The following is a 14,436-nucleotide window of genomic DNA, read 5'->3' on the forward strand; positions in this document are numbered from 1 at the left end:
TAAATGCAGAGGACAAATTTCACATACTGTGCAAATGTACAGTGACAAATACCTTGATATGATATATATATTTTTAGCTAAAGCTAAAATGTATTTATTTCACAGGCCTTACGCCTGATTAAAAAAAATATACAAAATTATATATAAGGTATACCAGTATATAACTTGTAATAACATTATCCACAAAAGAGGCATAAAAAGACATAATGATTTTCTTTTATTGTTTATTTATTTTTAACACTGTTAAAAGACAAAAAGAAATACATAAAATAAACATAATACACTTAAAAATAAGAAATATAAAAATATGAAAACAAATACATATAAGTTGAAAACTTATCTAGTCCTATATAATGTAACTATTCCACAATATATCACGGTTCATCACTTTATTGCACACCTTGTCATTTATTACTTTTCCTTTTTTTTGCATAGAGGTAAAAAATATTTAGGCCTATAGTAAGATACACATAGATTTGTCTACCAAAATTCATCCCAAAATATGTAAACCCATAAAATACTTTATCTTTTAAGAAAAATACAATATACTTTAACATCTGATATGGGGATGTCCGATACTGGCTTTTTTTTTCAGATATCCGATTTTCCGATATTGTCCAACTCTTAATTCTGATATCAGCCGATACCAATATATGCAGGCTTTTCCCACCAAAACTAATGTCAGGTAACAACATCACATATCTCCTGTCGTGGAATTAACACATTATGCCTAATTTTATTGTGATGCCCAACTGGATGCATTCATAAATGCAACAAGGCTTTTCAAATGGTGGAAAAAAACGATACCAACATTTTCCGATATAAATCTTTTATGTTAATATCGGCCTATAATGTCGGACATCTCTAATCTGATATTTTTGTTTTTTAAAGGTACATTTTGCAGATATTCAACGTGAATCATATTGTTCTATTGTGAGGATGACTTATGAAAATCGGACAAAACAAAACAAGCCTGCTTTCTTGGCGCTGGAAAATTGCAGCCAGGGGCCAGCCTATGTAAAACCACGGGTTTCCAACCAAGAGTTTTACGTTGAATAATGGTGAAGTTGCCTTTGTATCACTATGATAGCAAGACACATGAAAAGTGGATTGGTTTGAAAATTCTAATATTTAAATACTCAACAACAAAAACAAAAAAACTGATATCTATCATCTTTAGCAGAGGTAGAATGACAATATTCAGGGGTCAAATTCACCCAAATGACAAAACACTTATCCTGGTTTGGATTTAAACATGTAGCCTCATGTAGCCTAGTCGCTTCTTTTGGGACCTGTTTGCTTATTTCTCTCGCAAAACCTGGCAACACTAGTAGTGGTACAAACTGTTTGTGTACGTGCACCACTCAGTGGAGGTCGAGGTGTAGCGCGGCAGTAAACTCCAACGTAGTTTACTTTACGCCGAAGTTTACGATCTATGCAATGCTGTGACAGTAACCCCACCCCACGCCCCACCCACAGGTTCGCCTCACATTTTCTTGCGTCTTTCGGACTGTGACAAATACATTTTGATTTTGTATTGGAAACAGCGACTAGAAATGCACTGCGTCACATTACTGCTTGAAGATGACCTTAACCCCGCGTCACCAGGCTTAATTCAGTTCTAATATATCGAGGAGACCCTGAGGATTTGATCTACATCATGTAGATTCATAACGGCGAGTTCGCTGAAATGGCAAGACAGCGACCTCTTGAGTCACATAATTCGATAGGTTAATAATATTGGTGTAATGTAGTTCTCTAGTCACTCAGGAGGGTGAACATCATCCTACCTATGGATTATCTGTAGCAGTGGTTCTCAAACTTTTTCATGTCAAGGACCCCTAAATCAATATGTAATTGTCCGTGAACCCCCATCTGAAAATGTTTTGTGCTAGGGACCCCGCATACAAGATTTGTGTTGTTAAAATGTTTCAATAATATTCCATATTTTCCACAATTCTTCAATATTTTTTTAAATTTGCAGATCTACAAGCTCTGCTATTTTCAAATATCTGATGTAGGGTTAAATTGATTAAACAGATTGTTTATGCTATGTGTCCCCTTCAAGGACTCCTGCGGGTCCCGGACCCCACTTTGAGAACCACAAGAAAGAAGGTACACTGGATGATTGGAGTTGCTGGCAGTTTTAGAGAACAGCTCTAGTGACAATTCTGAGAACTGTCTCTATAACCACTTTAACCACTGTGGATGTATTTACAGTAGCTGGTTTGACACCCAGTCTATGAGTCGAAGTGTCACTGAGCAAGATTACCCCTAACTGCTCCCAAGGTGTTGTATTAATACTAGCACTTCCCCACTGCTCCTATATAGAATTGGGTTAAATGCAGAGGACAAATTTCACATACTGTGCAAATGTACAGTGACAAATACCTTGATATGATATATATATTTTTAGCTAAAGCTAAAATGTATTTATTTCACAGGCCTTACGCCTGATTAAAAAAAATATACAAAATTATATATAAGGTATACCAGTATATAACTTGTAATAACATTATCCACAAAAGAGGCATAAAAAGACATAATGATTTTCTTTTATTGTTTATTTATTTTTAACACTGTTAAAAGACAAAAAGAAATACATAAAATAAACATAATACACTTAAAAATAAGAAATATAAAAATATGAAAACAAATACATATAAGTTGAAAACTTATCTAGTCCTATATAATGTAACTATTCCACAATATATCACGGTTCATCACTTTATTGCACACCTTGTCATTTATTACTTTTCCTTTTTTTTGCATAGAGGTAAAAAATATTTAGGCCTATAGTAAGATACACATAGATTTGTCTACCAAAATTCATCCCAAAATATGTAAACCCATAAAATACTTTATCTTTTAAGAAAAATACAATATACTTTAACATCTGATATGGGGATGTCCGATACTGGCTTTTTTTTTCAGATATCCGATTTTCCGATATTGTCCAACTCTTAATTCTGATATCAGCCGATACCAATATATGCAGGCTTTTCCCACCAAAACTAATGTCAGGTAACAACATCACATATCTCCTGTCGTGGAATTAACACATTATGCCTAATTTTATTGTGATGCCCAACTGGATGCATTCATAAATGCAACAAGGCTTTTCAAATGGTGGAAAAAAACGATACCAACATTTTCCGATATAAATCTTTTATGTTAATATCGGCCTATAATGTCGGACATCTCTAATCTGATATTTTTGTTTTTTAAAGGTACATTTTGCAGATATTCAACGTGAATCATATTGTTCTATTGTGAGGATGACTTATGAAAATCGGACAAAACAAAACAAGCCTGCTTTCTTGGCGCTGGAAAATTGCAGCCAGGGGCCAGCCTATGTAAAACCACGGGTTTCCAACCAAGAGTTTTACGTTGAATAATGGTGAAGTTGCCTTTGTATCACTATGATAGCAAGACACATGAAAAGTGGATTGGTTTGAAAATTCTAATATTTAAATACTCAACAACAAAAACAAAAAAACTGATATCTATCATCTTTAGCAGAGGTAGAATGACAATATTCAGGGGTCAAATTCACCCAAATGACAAAACACTTATCCTGGTTTGGATTTAAGTAAATAAACATGTAAACACCACAAGACTACTTATTTAAGACTTCACTCCAAAATGCTATCTGGCAGTTTCAGCAGTCAACACAATGGTTTCATCTTTTCCAAAACACTTGTAATTCTACCTTCAAAAACTGTTAGCAAAGATCTCTCATAACTTTTAAAAACAAGCCATAATAGGATAATACAAAAATCCCTGAGGGCTTGTTTCCATTGCGGTCCTATAAAGATAATAAAGGAAAACAAACGGGGACTGGACTGCCCACTGTACCTTTTATGAAATTAGAAAAAACAGTGCTACTTTTGTGAGTCAACATCTTAGTTTCCACATTGTAAAATCCTGAGTTTTAATTAACAGTGTGAACAAATGAAAAAAAAAATGACCCTTTATGGGTCCATTTTATTACATTTGTACACCGACAAAACATTCACAAACTCATTATACTATATATGTTACAGTGAAATTGGCATTCCAGGGAAATTGAAAGAGGAGCGCTTGTTTTTACCACCCACCCAGGCAATTCTGTATAACCAACACTAGAGGGCAATGAATGCACACTGAATCCACACTGAATCCACACGCATGCACATGCGTGTGTGCGTGTGCATGTGTGCGCATGCACACATGCACACACGCACACATGTGTGTCGTCGTGGACACTGGATAGTAACCATAGACTGTAACCCATGAAAATATATATTCTCCCCCTATCGGTTCACAACTCGGACGGCGCTGATTCGACTAGCAGACCTTCGGCCGGTCGGCGCGGGCCCTCGCGCCTGCTCCTCCTCGGCCTCAAGCTCTGCTGAGTCGGCGCGCCTCCGTCATGGACAATAACTATTATCACGTGTGCGTGTGAACGCGTGTTCAGCGTTCCCCTAGCGTAGCTTCCTGGTTGCTATGTGGGGGGGAACAACAAAAGCCAGGTCGGCCTCGCATCAAAGCCCCGCCTCGCGCCTCCTCCTCCTCCTCACGCCGCCTCGTATCAAAGCCCCGCTTCGCGCCGAAGCCCCGCGCCTAAAAGCGAGCGCTCCTCTTTCAATTTCCATGGAATGCCAATTTCCCTGTGACATATACACACAATGTACACACACAATATACACACACAATATACACACACAATATACACACACATATACACACACAATATACATACACACACATACACACACACACACACACACACACACACACACACACACACACACACACACACACACACACACACACACACACACACAAATACTGTATACACGTAAATACACTTTCACCTGAGGTTCAATACACTACACACGCTCGACACACACACACACACACACACACACACACACACACACACACACACACACACACACACACACACAAACAAACACCCACATGCACACACGCGTGTGTGCACACACACACACACACACACACACACACACACACACACACACACACACACACACACACACACACACACACACACACACACACACACACACACACACACACACAGCGCTCCTAGTTGTTATAGGATGGGTAAATGCAGAGGAAGAATTTCACGTATGTGCATATATACATATACATACAGTGACAAAAAACACCCCAACAAATTCTATTCTATTCTACACACATTCTCACTTTACAAACATTATCTACTCTTCTGTCCCAGTTTAACACAACGCCTTGCGATGCAACACCTGTGGATCAGCTTTTTTCCGAGGTTCTGTTTGTTGTCATTTTGGGGGATTTTGTTGTGTGCAGAAATGTTTAGAAAATTTTGAGTGGGAAGCATTTTGTGTGGGAAGCAGTGATGGTGTATTCAGTCTTAAAACCTTGTTAGGACAAAATGCCACATTTGTTCAGTCAGAATGTGATAAAATATTTCTTTTGATGTGTAGTTTGAATTGTGGGTTGGCGATTCAGCAGAATAAAGAAATATGTCTTAAAACCTATTTTTCAGTCATGGAAAACATTCTGCTGCCTATTGCAGTTTGGAGTATTCAATACTTCGATTTCAAATACACATTGGGATTCATATTGTATCACTACCCCCATTAGCAATTTATTTATAAAAAATCCAGCCTGATCTCCAGAGATTACCGTAACATTGCACGGAACGAGTGCACTTCATTCCGTGGATAGTCGCCTCGGAACTCCCAAATTGCGTGCATATGTACGGCGAGTCCCACGGTGGGCGTAACCAGTCGCAACACGGAAAAACCCGGAAGCAGAGCAGTCCCCACAATAAAATTTACGATTCTGTGCCTATCGGTACATAACTCAAACGGCGCTGAGTAGGCACAGGCGAATGTCCCACCGTTCAGGACGGCAACTCGTCGCCTTAGCTCCCTCGGTGGTCCTTCACGGGGTGACAATTCGCCTGTGACTGCGCGCCTCCGAAATGGTTTTGTCACAAGGCAGCGCCGTACCATATGCACGCAATTCGGGAGTTCCGAGGCGGCTATCCACGGAATGAAGTGCACTCGTTCCGTGCAATGTTACGGTAATCTCTGGAGATCGGGTTGAAAAAATCACACCCAGTGTGAAGTGGGCGGTGTGGTCACAGTGGTCATCACAGTGATGGAAGTTCACTTAAAGAAAAGTAATATTGTGGACCAACCATTGTACACCCCTAACTTAAAAAAAACCATAAATGTGTTTTTTTTAAGTGCATAGTCCTATTTATAGGGCTATGCACATGTGTCATGTTTCACTAGCCAATCACAGTCCTGAATAGACTGTGATTGGCCAATCACGGTGCAGGGTTAGGGGGGTACACTGGTGGCCAATCACAGCGCAGGGTTGGGGGGGTGCAATTTCCAAACCTCACATATAGGGGCGGTTTCACCGCCAAAAAATCCAGTTTGATGACTGAGTCCATGGTTAGATATCTTATTTAGAAGGGTACTTTTTCATAGCGTAGGATAAGCATATTTTCACTCCTCCTTGCTCATCAGACAAACATCTCCTTGTTGACCCACATGAGGGTACGAGTGTCGTTGGGCTTGCATTCATACTCAATGCTGTTAAAGCTGTTCCCCCCCCGACAGTGGTCTCTCTTGTTGTAGTTGTAATATTTCACCTGCCACACTGTCTCAAACAGGCCCACTTCTGTGAACTGAAGAGAGAAACAGTTAATGTATATAGTGACATAAACATACATTCACAAAATGTAATGTTATTGCAACCTTATGCTCCAGAATGAACAGGATTAAGATAAATTCATAGACATGCTTCTGCTGTGTACACACACACACACACACACACACACACACACACACACACACACACACACACACACACACACACACACACACACACACACACACACACACACACAGAGGTCCAATGTTACGTGAGTAGAGAAATAGAGAGTGAATGTCTACATGTAATCAATAGACATCTGAGCAAACTCTCTGCCCACACAGTCAGGAAAGCCCAGCTGGACAACCATGTTATGTGCCAGCACAGTGAGTCGACAGTCATATTAATTGACTAAATTAAACTGATTACCAAATGCTATTTGTTGTGTTTGTGAAAAAATGGTATGGCTTTAAACTAATTATTGCCAGGCATTCATTGTTGAATTCAATATCCACCCCCCCCCCCCCACACACACAGAGCATGCCATTTCAAGAAGGCTCAAGGTGATTTAAAGTGGGAAACATGCAGAGGAGACAGATGGGTGAATATACACACAAAGGCACAAACACACACTCATGCAAACAGGCATACACACAACCCCACAGATGTGAGCAGACAGTAGGTCATTATTGTATTGCATGGTTATTGGTTATTGGTTATTGGTTATTATCTCTATACCTTCATTCTAAGTGTCATTAGAAATTGTGCACAGTTGTGGCCTACATTCCTCATTATGGATTGTGTTGTACAGTGCCCCTAGATTCATGGCAAATTAAGTCATATGAAGTCAAACATCTGATGGGACAGTAGATAACTAACTCACCTTATTACAACCTGTGATTGAGAATGTTTAGATAAAACATGTGGACCCCAAATAAACCCAGCTACTGTCATAAGAGTAGCAGATCTAGCAATATTATTTGGCATTTCCTCTTTTATTTATGATAGTGACAACAAGAGAGACCCAGTAAAGGCAGGAGAGAGAGGGGATGACATGCCGAAAAGAGCCTTTGATCAGATTCGAACCCAGGCCAGCTGTGGGAAGGACTATAGCCTTATGTGGTATGCATTCTTACCAGGTGAGCCAGCCGGGCGTCCATGAGGCAATATTTTAAACATGTTGCACAGAATCTTAATTCAGTTTCCTGACAATTTCTAATTAAGTCCTTGCTTTCATTTACTGTCTCTGCCTGTGTATTTTCAATGTGATTATCAGTCCAACTCGTCATACATCTGTTATCTTGTGACTTTAAAATAGCGAACTCCCACATGTAACATCATTGTGAGGTACAATCATAACATTGTTAGATTTAAACACTGAGAGGTGTGTGTGTGTGTGTGTGTGTGTGTGTGTGTGTGTGTGTGTGTGTGTGTGTGTGTGTGTGTGTGTGTGTGTGTGTGTGTGTGTGTGTGTGTGTGTGTGTGTGTGTGTGTGTTTGTGCTCATATGTGAGTGGGGGGTGTCTCAGCTTTTGTCTGATGTAAGGGGCGCTCCATGGATAAAAGGTTGGGAACCACTAATCTAAATAAACATCTAAACATCTAAACATTCCCAGAGTGGAACTAAGCACGTAGAATAGAAAACTTTAAACAGAGTATATTCTCATGTTGAGCCAAGTTCATGCATTACCTACCTGTATGCTGATTTGGACAGGTTGTCTCTCCCCACTCTTGGTGTGAGCGACTCCTTCGGTCTCATACTTTCCAGTGTACACAACGGACTGGGGGTCTTTGGACTGTTGCTCCAGGGGGAACGTCACCGCTCCCACACTCATGGACCTATATGGACAGAACACAGGGAAGAGGTTTATTACAAACGTGACGCTGTTAAGATTGTCACATTAACAATAATGTTTAAATGGACTGTAAAATGTGACACCCTGGTTCATAAAATGTGACACCTACTCTAAATGAGTCTTATTATAATCTGAGCCCACATTAACTGCATCGCCTGTAGGCATACATTGTTGTGCATAGAGTACTCCAGCAGCCAAGCTTGCCTAGGGCGCCACCTGCAGAGTGTATATCAAATAAATCTTGTTTTATAGTTAGATAGAGAACAGAAAGCAGTGGTGCAAGAAGTGAAGGTAAGTTCTATCTTGCACCTGCTCCTGATAGCAGAACAAGGGATGTGATCCAAGAAGCCACAACTGACCGGGGAGTTAACGGTTGGAGTCTGAGAAACCTGTGGAGCGCAATACACATACTGTAATTCCATTATTAACTTTGGCTTGGGGATATGAGAAGAGTGCATGATTCGCATTTAATTGGAACACATACTGTAGATGACATTTAACATCCTGACCTAAGTTATGAACAGAACACCTATCTAATCTAGACCTACTGTACGTGTATGAAGAATACTTACGAAAGAAGCACACAGATATCTTTATATGTTATTGACCTAGGCAAACTGTCAGATGATAAACAATGTTATATTGAGGGGTAAGGAGGAGTCATCAGAAGGTATAAAACTTTGGGACTTTGAGGTATATCTATCAGGTCAGAGGAGTTGAAGCAGGCCACAGCTCTAGTCCTAATCAGCATGGATTTGACACACAGCCAGTAGGGGTGTTATTATAATCTGGATGGGCCTTCTGTTCCTTTCTGTACCATCTTTCTCTGTACAACAACACCCTTAGAGAATACGCCACGAAGTGAAACTCATTCATGTAATTAATTAACGGTCTTCCTAACTTCGACCACTGATCATGACATTTAGAGCGAAAATATGTTGAAGCTATGTTAGGGTGCGCTGGCGTATTATGTTAGCCATGATACAAGACTGTTATATTATCTGACCAATGACCTTCTTCATCCAAAGCTATTTGTAAGACAAACAACAGCATGTAGCGCCTATTATTACAACTTTGCAAAGCAAATGTGTTTTTCGAGTTCTATTTATTCCCCTGCTTGAGAACGAGAAGTGGGGAAAAAAGCATTACTAAGATGTGGTGATAATTCACAGACATCTGAGAGGAGAAATCAGTCTACATACGTGGCTTCAGCCGCGCCGGGCTTCACGACCACATCGATTTTGTACTTGGAGCCCGTCAACATCTTTATTGTCCGCGTTTGGCCAAATCTCGCTCCATCCGACTTGAAAAACACGGCGCTGTTATGGGGCATCATCTTCATTGAAATCCCAATTTTAATAACCTGAAGACCGTCGCCCATTCTTTTTGATTATAGCCTAGATGTTTTCTGTGATGATTCCACTCAGATCCTCAAAATAGAGCAGGACGCAGGTGTGAATCAATGTCGCCTGATCACACAGATCCACCAACATGAAATGTCATGACGAGAGAGCGCAGACACATAGGCTATAGACACATAGTGGACAGCCTAGCAATGTTCAGTGTGTGCTGTGCTCTAATCCCACCTAGATGAACGTATATGCGGTCAAGACTAATCCTCCAGTCCCCCCCTACCTCCCCCCTCTCTCTCTGTCTCTAGGTGACAGTCAGACTGGCAGTAAATGCATCTGCTGTCCGCATGGAAGTTGTTTTGTCGCTGTCCGTGGTGCTGAACAGATGCCAAGCATTCTGCAGTTCCTTTGATACTAGAGTTTCTGAGCAGACTTTTACATTTCTCTTCTTTGTTTTCTTAATGGAAGATGGGAATGTAATGACAAATTCGCGTGTCAGCCCATTCGAAAAACTGGAGTAGCCTAAAAAAAAAATTCAATGTTATTTGACAGGAGGAACCAGATTGTACAACTAATAATGACCTAACATCAAGATCTGGTAAATATGTCATATTATGGTTAGCCTACATCAGGGGTCTTCAACCTTTTCAGGCCAGGGACCCCCAAACTGATGGAGAGATGGAGCAGGGACCCCCTACCTCGTTGGGTAGGGGGGTTACCACATATATTGTGTATACAATTGAAGCTGTGATTGGCCAGTATAGTCACTTTGATTGGCAGCTGTGCCTTGTTAGTGTTTGTGGGAGACTTCTAAGTTCTGCCACCATCTCGGCCAGTCAGGTGCGCAGAGAGAGAGAGCTTGCGACACTGAAGGTGTGCATTTCTGGATGAAGGATAACAACTTCTGCCTCCATGTATCTGTTTGCTAAAATATGGTCGATTCATGTTATGTTTAAAGACAAATTGACAGTTTTGAAGAAAAAAAAAGAAGTTTTAAAACAAAAATATTGTTTAATCAAACTTTCGCGGACCCCCTGCAGTACCTTCGCGGGCCCGCTAGGGGTCGTGGACCCCCTGTTGAAGACCTCTGGCCTACATATTATGGGAACTGGTTAGGCCTACATGGCAGTCAAGCGGCTAGCCTACACATACAAATCTTCAGTCTCAGCTTTAACTCTGACTGCTCAGAATGTAACTAACACTGAGCTTTCTGTTGTTGTTGTGGTCATTCTAATCACTAGCAGACCGGAGATAGATGTGAAGCTTGCCTAAAATTGATGTAGCCATGGATTTGGCTAATGAGTGAATAGTATCTCATTCATGGATTGTAGCCTACTCTCATCGTTCTGTGATAGACGGCGGTCTAACCATATTTTGCCGATAGATGGCGTAAGTTAACCACAAGAAAAAAGGAGGCTGTGCGCCATCTCTATGTCCTCACTTTGGATGGGCAGAAGAAATAACAGTTTTTGAGCTGATCTCCTATAGCTCTCTTTTCCCGGTACAAACCCCCTTGAAGCATGATGCTTCACACAGACAATCTGAGATCAAATACAGTTTTGTTTGAGTGGATATTTGCCCTACATAATAATACACCATACAACAATAATAATAATAATAATAATAATAATAATAATAATAATAATAATAATAAATCAATCCCCAACATATACTGTAAAATACATTGCAATGTAGGCTATAGCCCAATGAAAGCGTATGCCAATCTGTATAGCCAAGGCCTAATAAATCGGCATATGTGTTTTTAGTGCCGTCTGTTTTTCATGGATATAGCATCTGAATTATCTTATCTCCTTTCATATGAGATGGCTACCACTTGATTGATTGATTGATTGTTTGATGTACTTTATTTAGTAAGACATGAGAACAACAGTACATGAAAGTACAAATTCACAATACAAGGTCTACTAAACTGGAAGACTCATAAAGCACTAAGCTTGTTTAAAATGAGATGCCCACGCACACAAATCATGATGACATATAAGAGACTGACATATATACACACTACTATACAGAACGTCATACTAATCAGTGACGTCAGTAATCAGTAACCACCAAATCAGTAATTGTCATAGATAGGCTATTTGTTTCAAAAATGATAGATGGTGGTATATTTGTCGTGTGTGTTCACTTCGGATCACATTGGTCCTTTAACACAGAACCCCATCTTGCCTCTGTACAGCGATTTGGGAAATTGCCAAACAGGGTATTGAAACGGGAAAATGTTGCCAATATCATTATGAGATCCTAATGGGCCAACACATGGGCGCATTAACCACAAAGGATAAAGTTGTGGCTACGCGGAGTTTATTGCGTCTATATTGCGTCTCTTTATTTATTTTGTTTTGTAAGTCATGAATGCTAAGATAACACGTTTTTTTTCCCAAAGCCTGAATGCAAATTCCTCACAAAGTACCTTGATAACTAAACTGCATTCATTGGCTTTTGGAAAATATTTTAGAATCACAAATCACCGTAGAAGCACCATTTATAAACGCTCCTCTCCTCTGCCTTTTGTTGTTGTGACATGTATGATAAAGTAAGCCTACCTGCCTATATATATAGCCTAAAGTCATAGACCAAATCACTTGGAACCACAGGCACTCACTCCCTAACGCCGTGGTTCTAAACCTTTCAGGCCGTGACCTCCCAAAATAATCATTATTGTAACTGCCCCCCACCCTGATAAGCACTTGGAATGTAGGAGTTGAGGCATTACATTTTGTTTGACTGCAGTTCAACTTCCACAGATAAATATGTGGGGACCCCCCTGGGGGTCTCGACCCACAGGTTGAGAACCACCGACTTATGGAAGTCACTCCAATTTGACCTACAGAAGGGAGAGAGAGGGAGAGAGACAGAGCAGACCGGGTAGTAGTAGTAAAGTGAGAGTAGGTAGGACGTAGGAGGGAGAAGGAGTGAGTGTGCCCTCCCCTCCCCTCGCCAAACGTCTGCCCGGGTAGACGGTTCACTCCTTCATAACCCAACTCTTCCCGCGCCAGGCGCAGATGGCCAAAGCACCGCGAGCACCGAGGCATGCTACGGTACCCCAAACTGTCTGGCATGATGGTCTTATAGTTGCTCACATTTCATTCACATAGCTGCGCGTGTTTTACGCACGTGTGTGATAATTATTATTTGAGTTTATATTGTTGTAGGCTAAAGTCTCACAACTGAAAAAAAGATTGTGTCGCGAAGAAGAACACACAAGACTACATGTGAGTGTTCACCGGACTTCCAGCGGACACCTTGCCGGGCGCAGGTGATGCGATGCCCCGCAATCATACGGGCGATGAGACCGGCGGTGGCGGCGGCGGCGGCACTACGGGGCTCTGGATGAAGACCTCACCGGGTCGCCGGGTTGTTCATGACTACGGACCGAAGGATGTGGAGTCCGGGCGGAGCGCGATGAACAACGCCGCGGTACGACTCGGCGACGGGCTTCTCTCGCCGGGAACAACAGGTGGTGCAGCTGCTGGAGCGGAGAGGAGAAAGCAGGGCGCCCGGCTCAGTCTGCTCGGAAAGCCGCTGACCTACAGCGCGCAGAGCGGGCGCAGGAACGCACGGTACCGGCGCTTCCAGAACTGCCTGTACAACGTGTTGGAGAGACCGCGGGAATGGGCGTTCATCTACCATGCCTTTGTGTGAGTAGCCAATGCATTGAACACTTTAACAGTGTAACTTATCACCTGTTGCTCTGAAGTTGGGGCTCGTGCCTCGTGCACAAACTACAGCTACACATTGCAGTACGCAAACGATGTTTCTGTATAAGTTACATCCATCTATCTATCTATCTATCTGTCTGTCTGTCTGTCTGTCTGTCTGTCTGTCTGTCTGTCTGTCTCAGGGGTCATCGCCATGCTGGCTTGTGGTGGACATTTTTGTCAAAATTCTATTTTTGCCATGGACATACAATTGAGTGGACAATAATATTACCAGAAACATATAAGAGCTAATAGCCTTTACAGGTCTGTAACTCTGATAGTGCAAACTCAGAGTTCTGGGGGTCCTTGGAAATAGAAAAGTTTGAAAACCACTGTACTAGTTGGCTTGGCTCCTAATGTGCCATAGTGTCCTAGTAAATCAGTGTCATACATATTCTGAAGAAAACCTGGAGACTGACATGCAGTAATTGGGTCTAATGATCAAAATGACAACATTAAAATGTTTATATGTTAAAAACTAAAATTTTGCCATGGACATTGCCAAGTCTTGCCACGGACAAATCTGTACGTGTATGGACACATTGATGACCCCTGATCTGTCTGTCTGTCTGTCTGTCATCAATCAATCCATCCATCCATCCATCCATCCATCCATCCAGCCATTTAGACCTGAGGCCAATTCTAAAAACGTCTTCTAAATCCTAACCTAAGTTTTCTGATAAACTAAAATCATGTTGCTATATTTATAGCAACAACTAAAATGACACGGATACAGTCCCGGATTGAAAGGTATAATTGTTTGAGGTTGCTTGTGGAGAAACGGTGTCCGAGGACAGGAGATTGTCCGTGTTCGATTGATTGCAGTTACTTCAGAGCACAAACTTAT

The 14,436-nt window shown here is 41.2% G+C and overlaps 2 protein-coding genes across 2 annotated transcripts in view; one reads left to right on the plus strand and one right to left on the minus strand.

Moving 5' to 3' along the window:
• Nucleotides 1-6,529: 6,529 nt before the first annotated feature.
• cnrip1b (cannabinoid receptor interacting protein 1b) lies at nt 6,530-9,896 on the minus strand (the record flags this gene model as incomplete). Its single annotated transcript, XM_080450327.1, has 3 exons — nt 6,530-6,694; nt 8,354-8,498; nt 9,718-9,896. 3 exons carry the CDS (start codon nt 9,894-9,896, stop codon nt 6,530-6,532), a joined length of 489 nt encoding a protein of 162 aa, XP_080306453.1.
• Nucleotides 9,897-12,894: 2,998 nt separating this feature from the next.
• Nucleotides 12,895-14,436, plus strand: part of kcnq5a (potassium voltage-gated channel, KQT-like subfamily, member 5a) — a 147,362-nt gene continuing 145,820 nt past the window's right edge. Inside the window, exon 1 of the mRNA XM_080450328.1 lies at nt 12,895-13,529. Within this exon, the coding sequence (XP_080306454.1) occupies nt 13,156-13,529 (374 nt within the window). The 5' untranslated portion in view covers nt 12,895-13,155. The remainder of the gene's footprint in view (nt 13,530-14,436) is intronic.

Source organism: Gymnoscopelus braueri, assembly GCF_963280865.1.
Source record: "Gymnoscopelus braueri genome assembly, chromosome: 14".
Lineage (NCBI taxonomy): Eukaryota > Metazoa > Chordata > Actinopteri > Myctophiformes > Myctophidae > Gymnoscopelus > Gymnoscopelus braueri.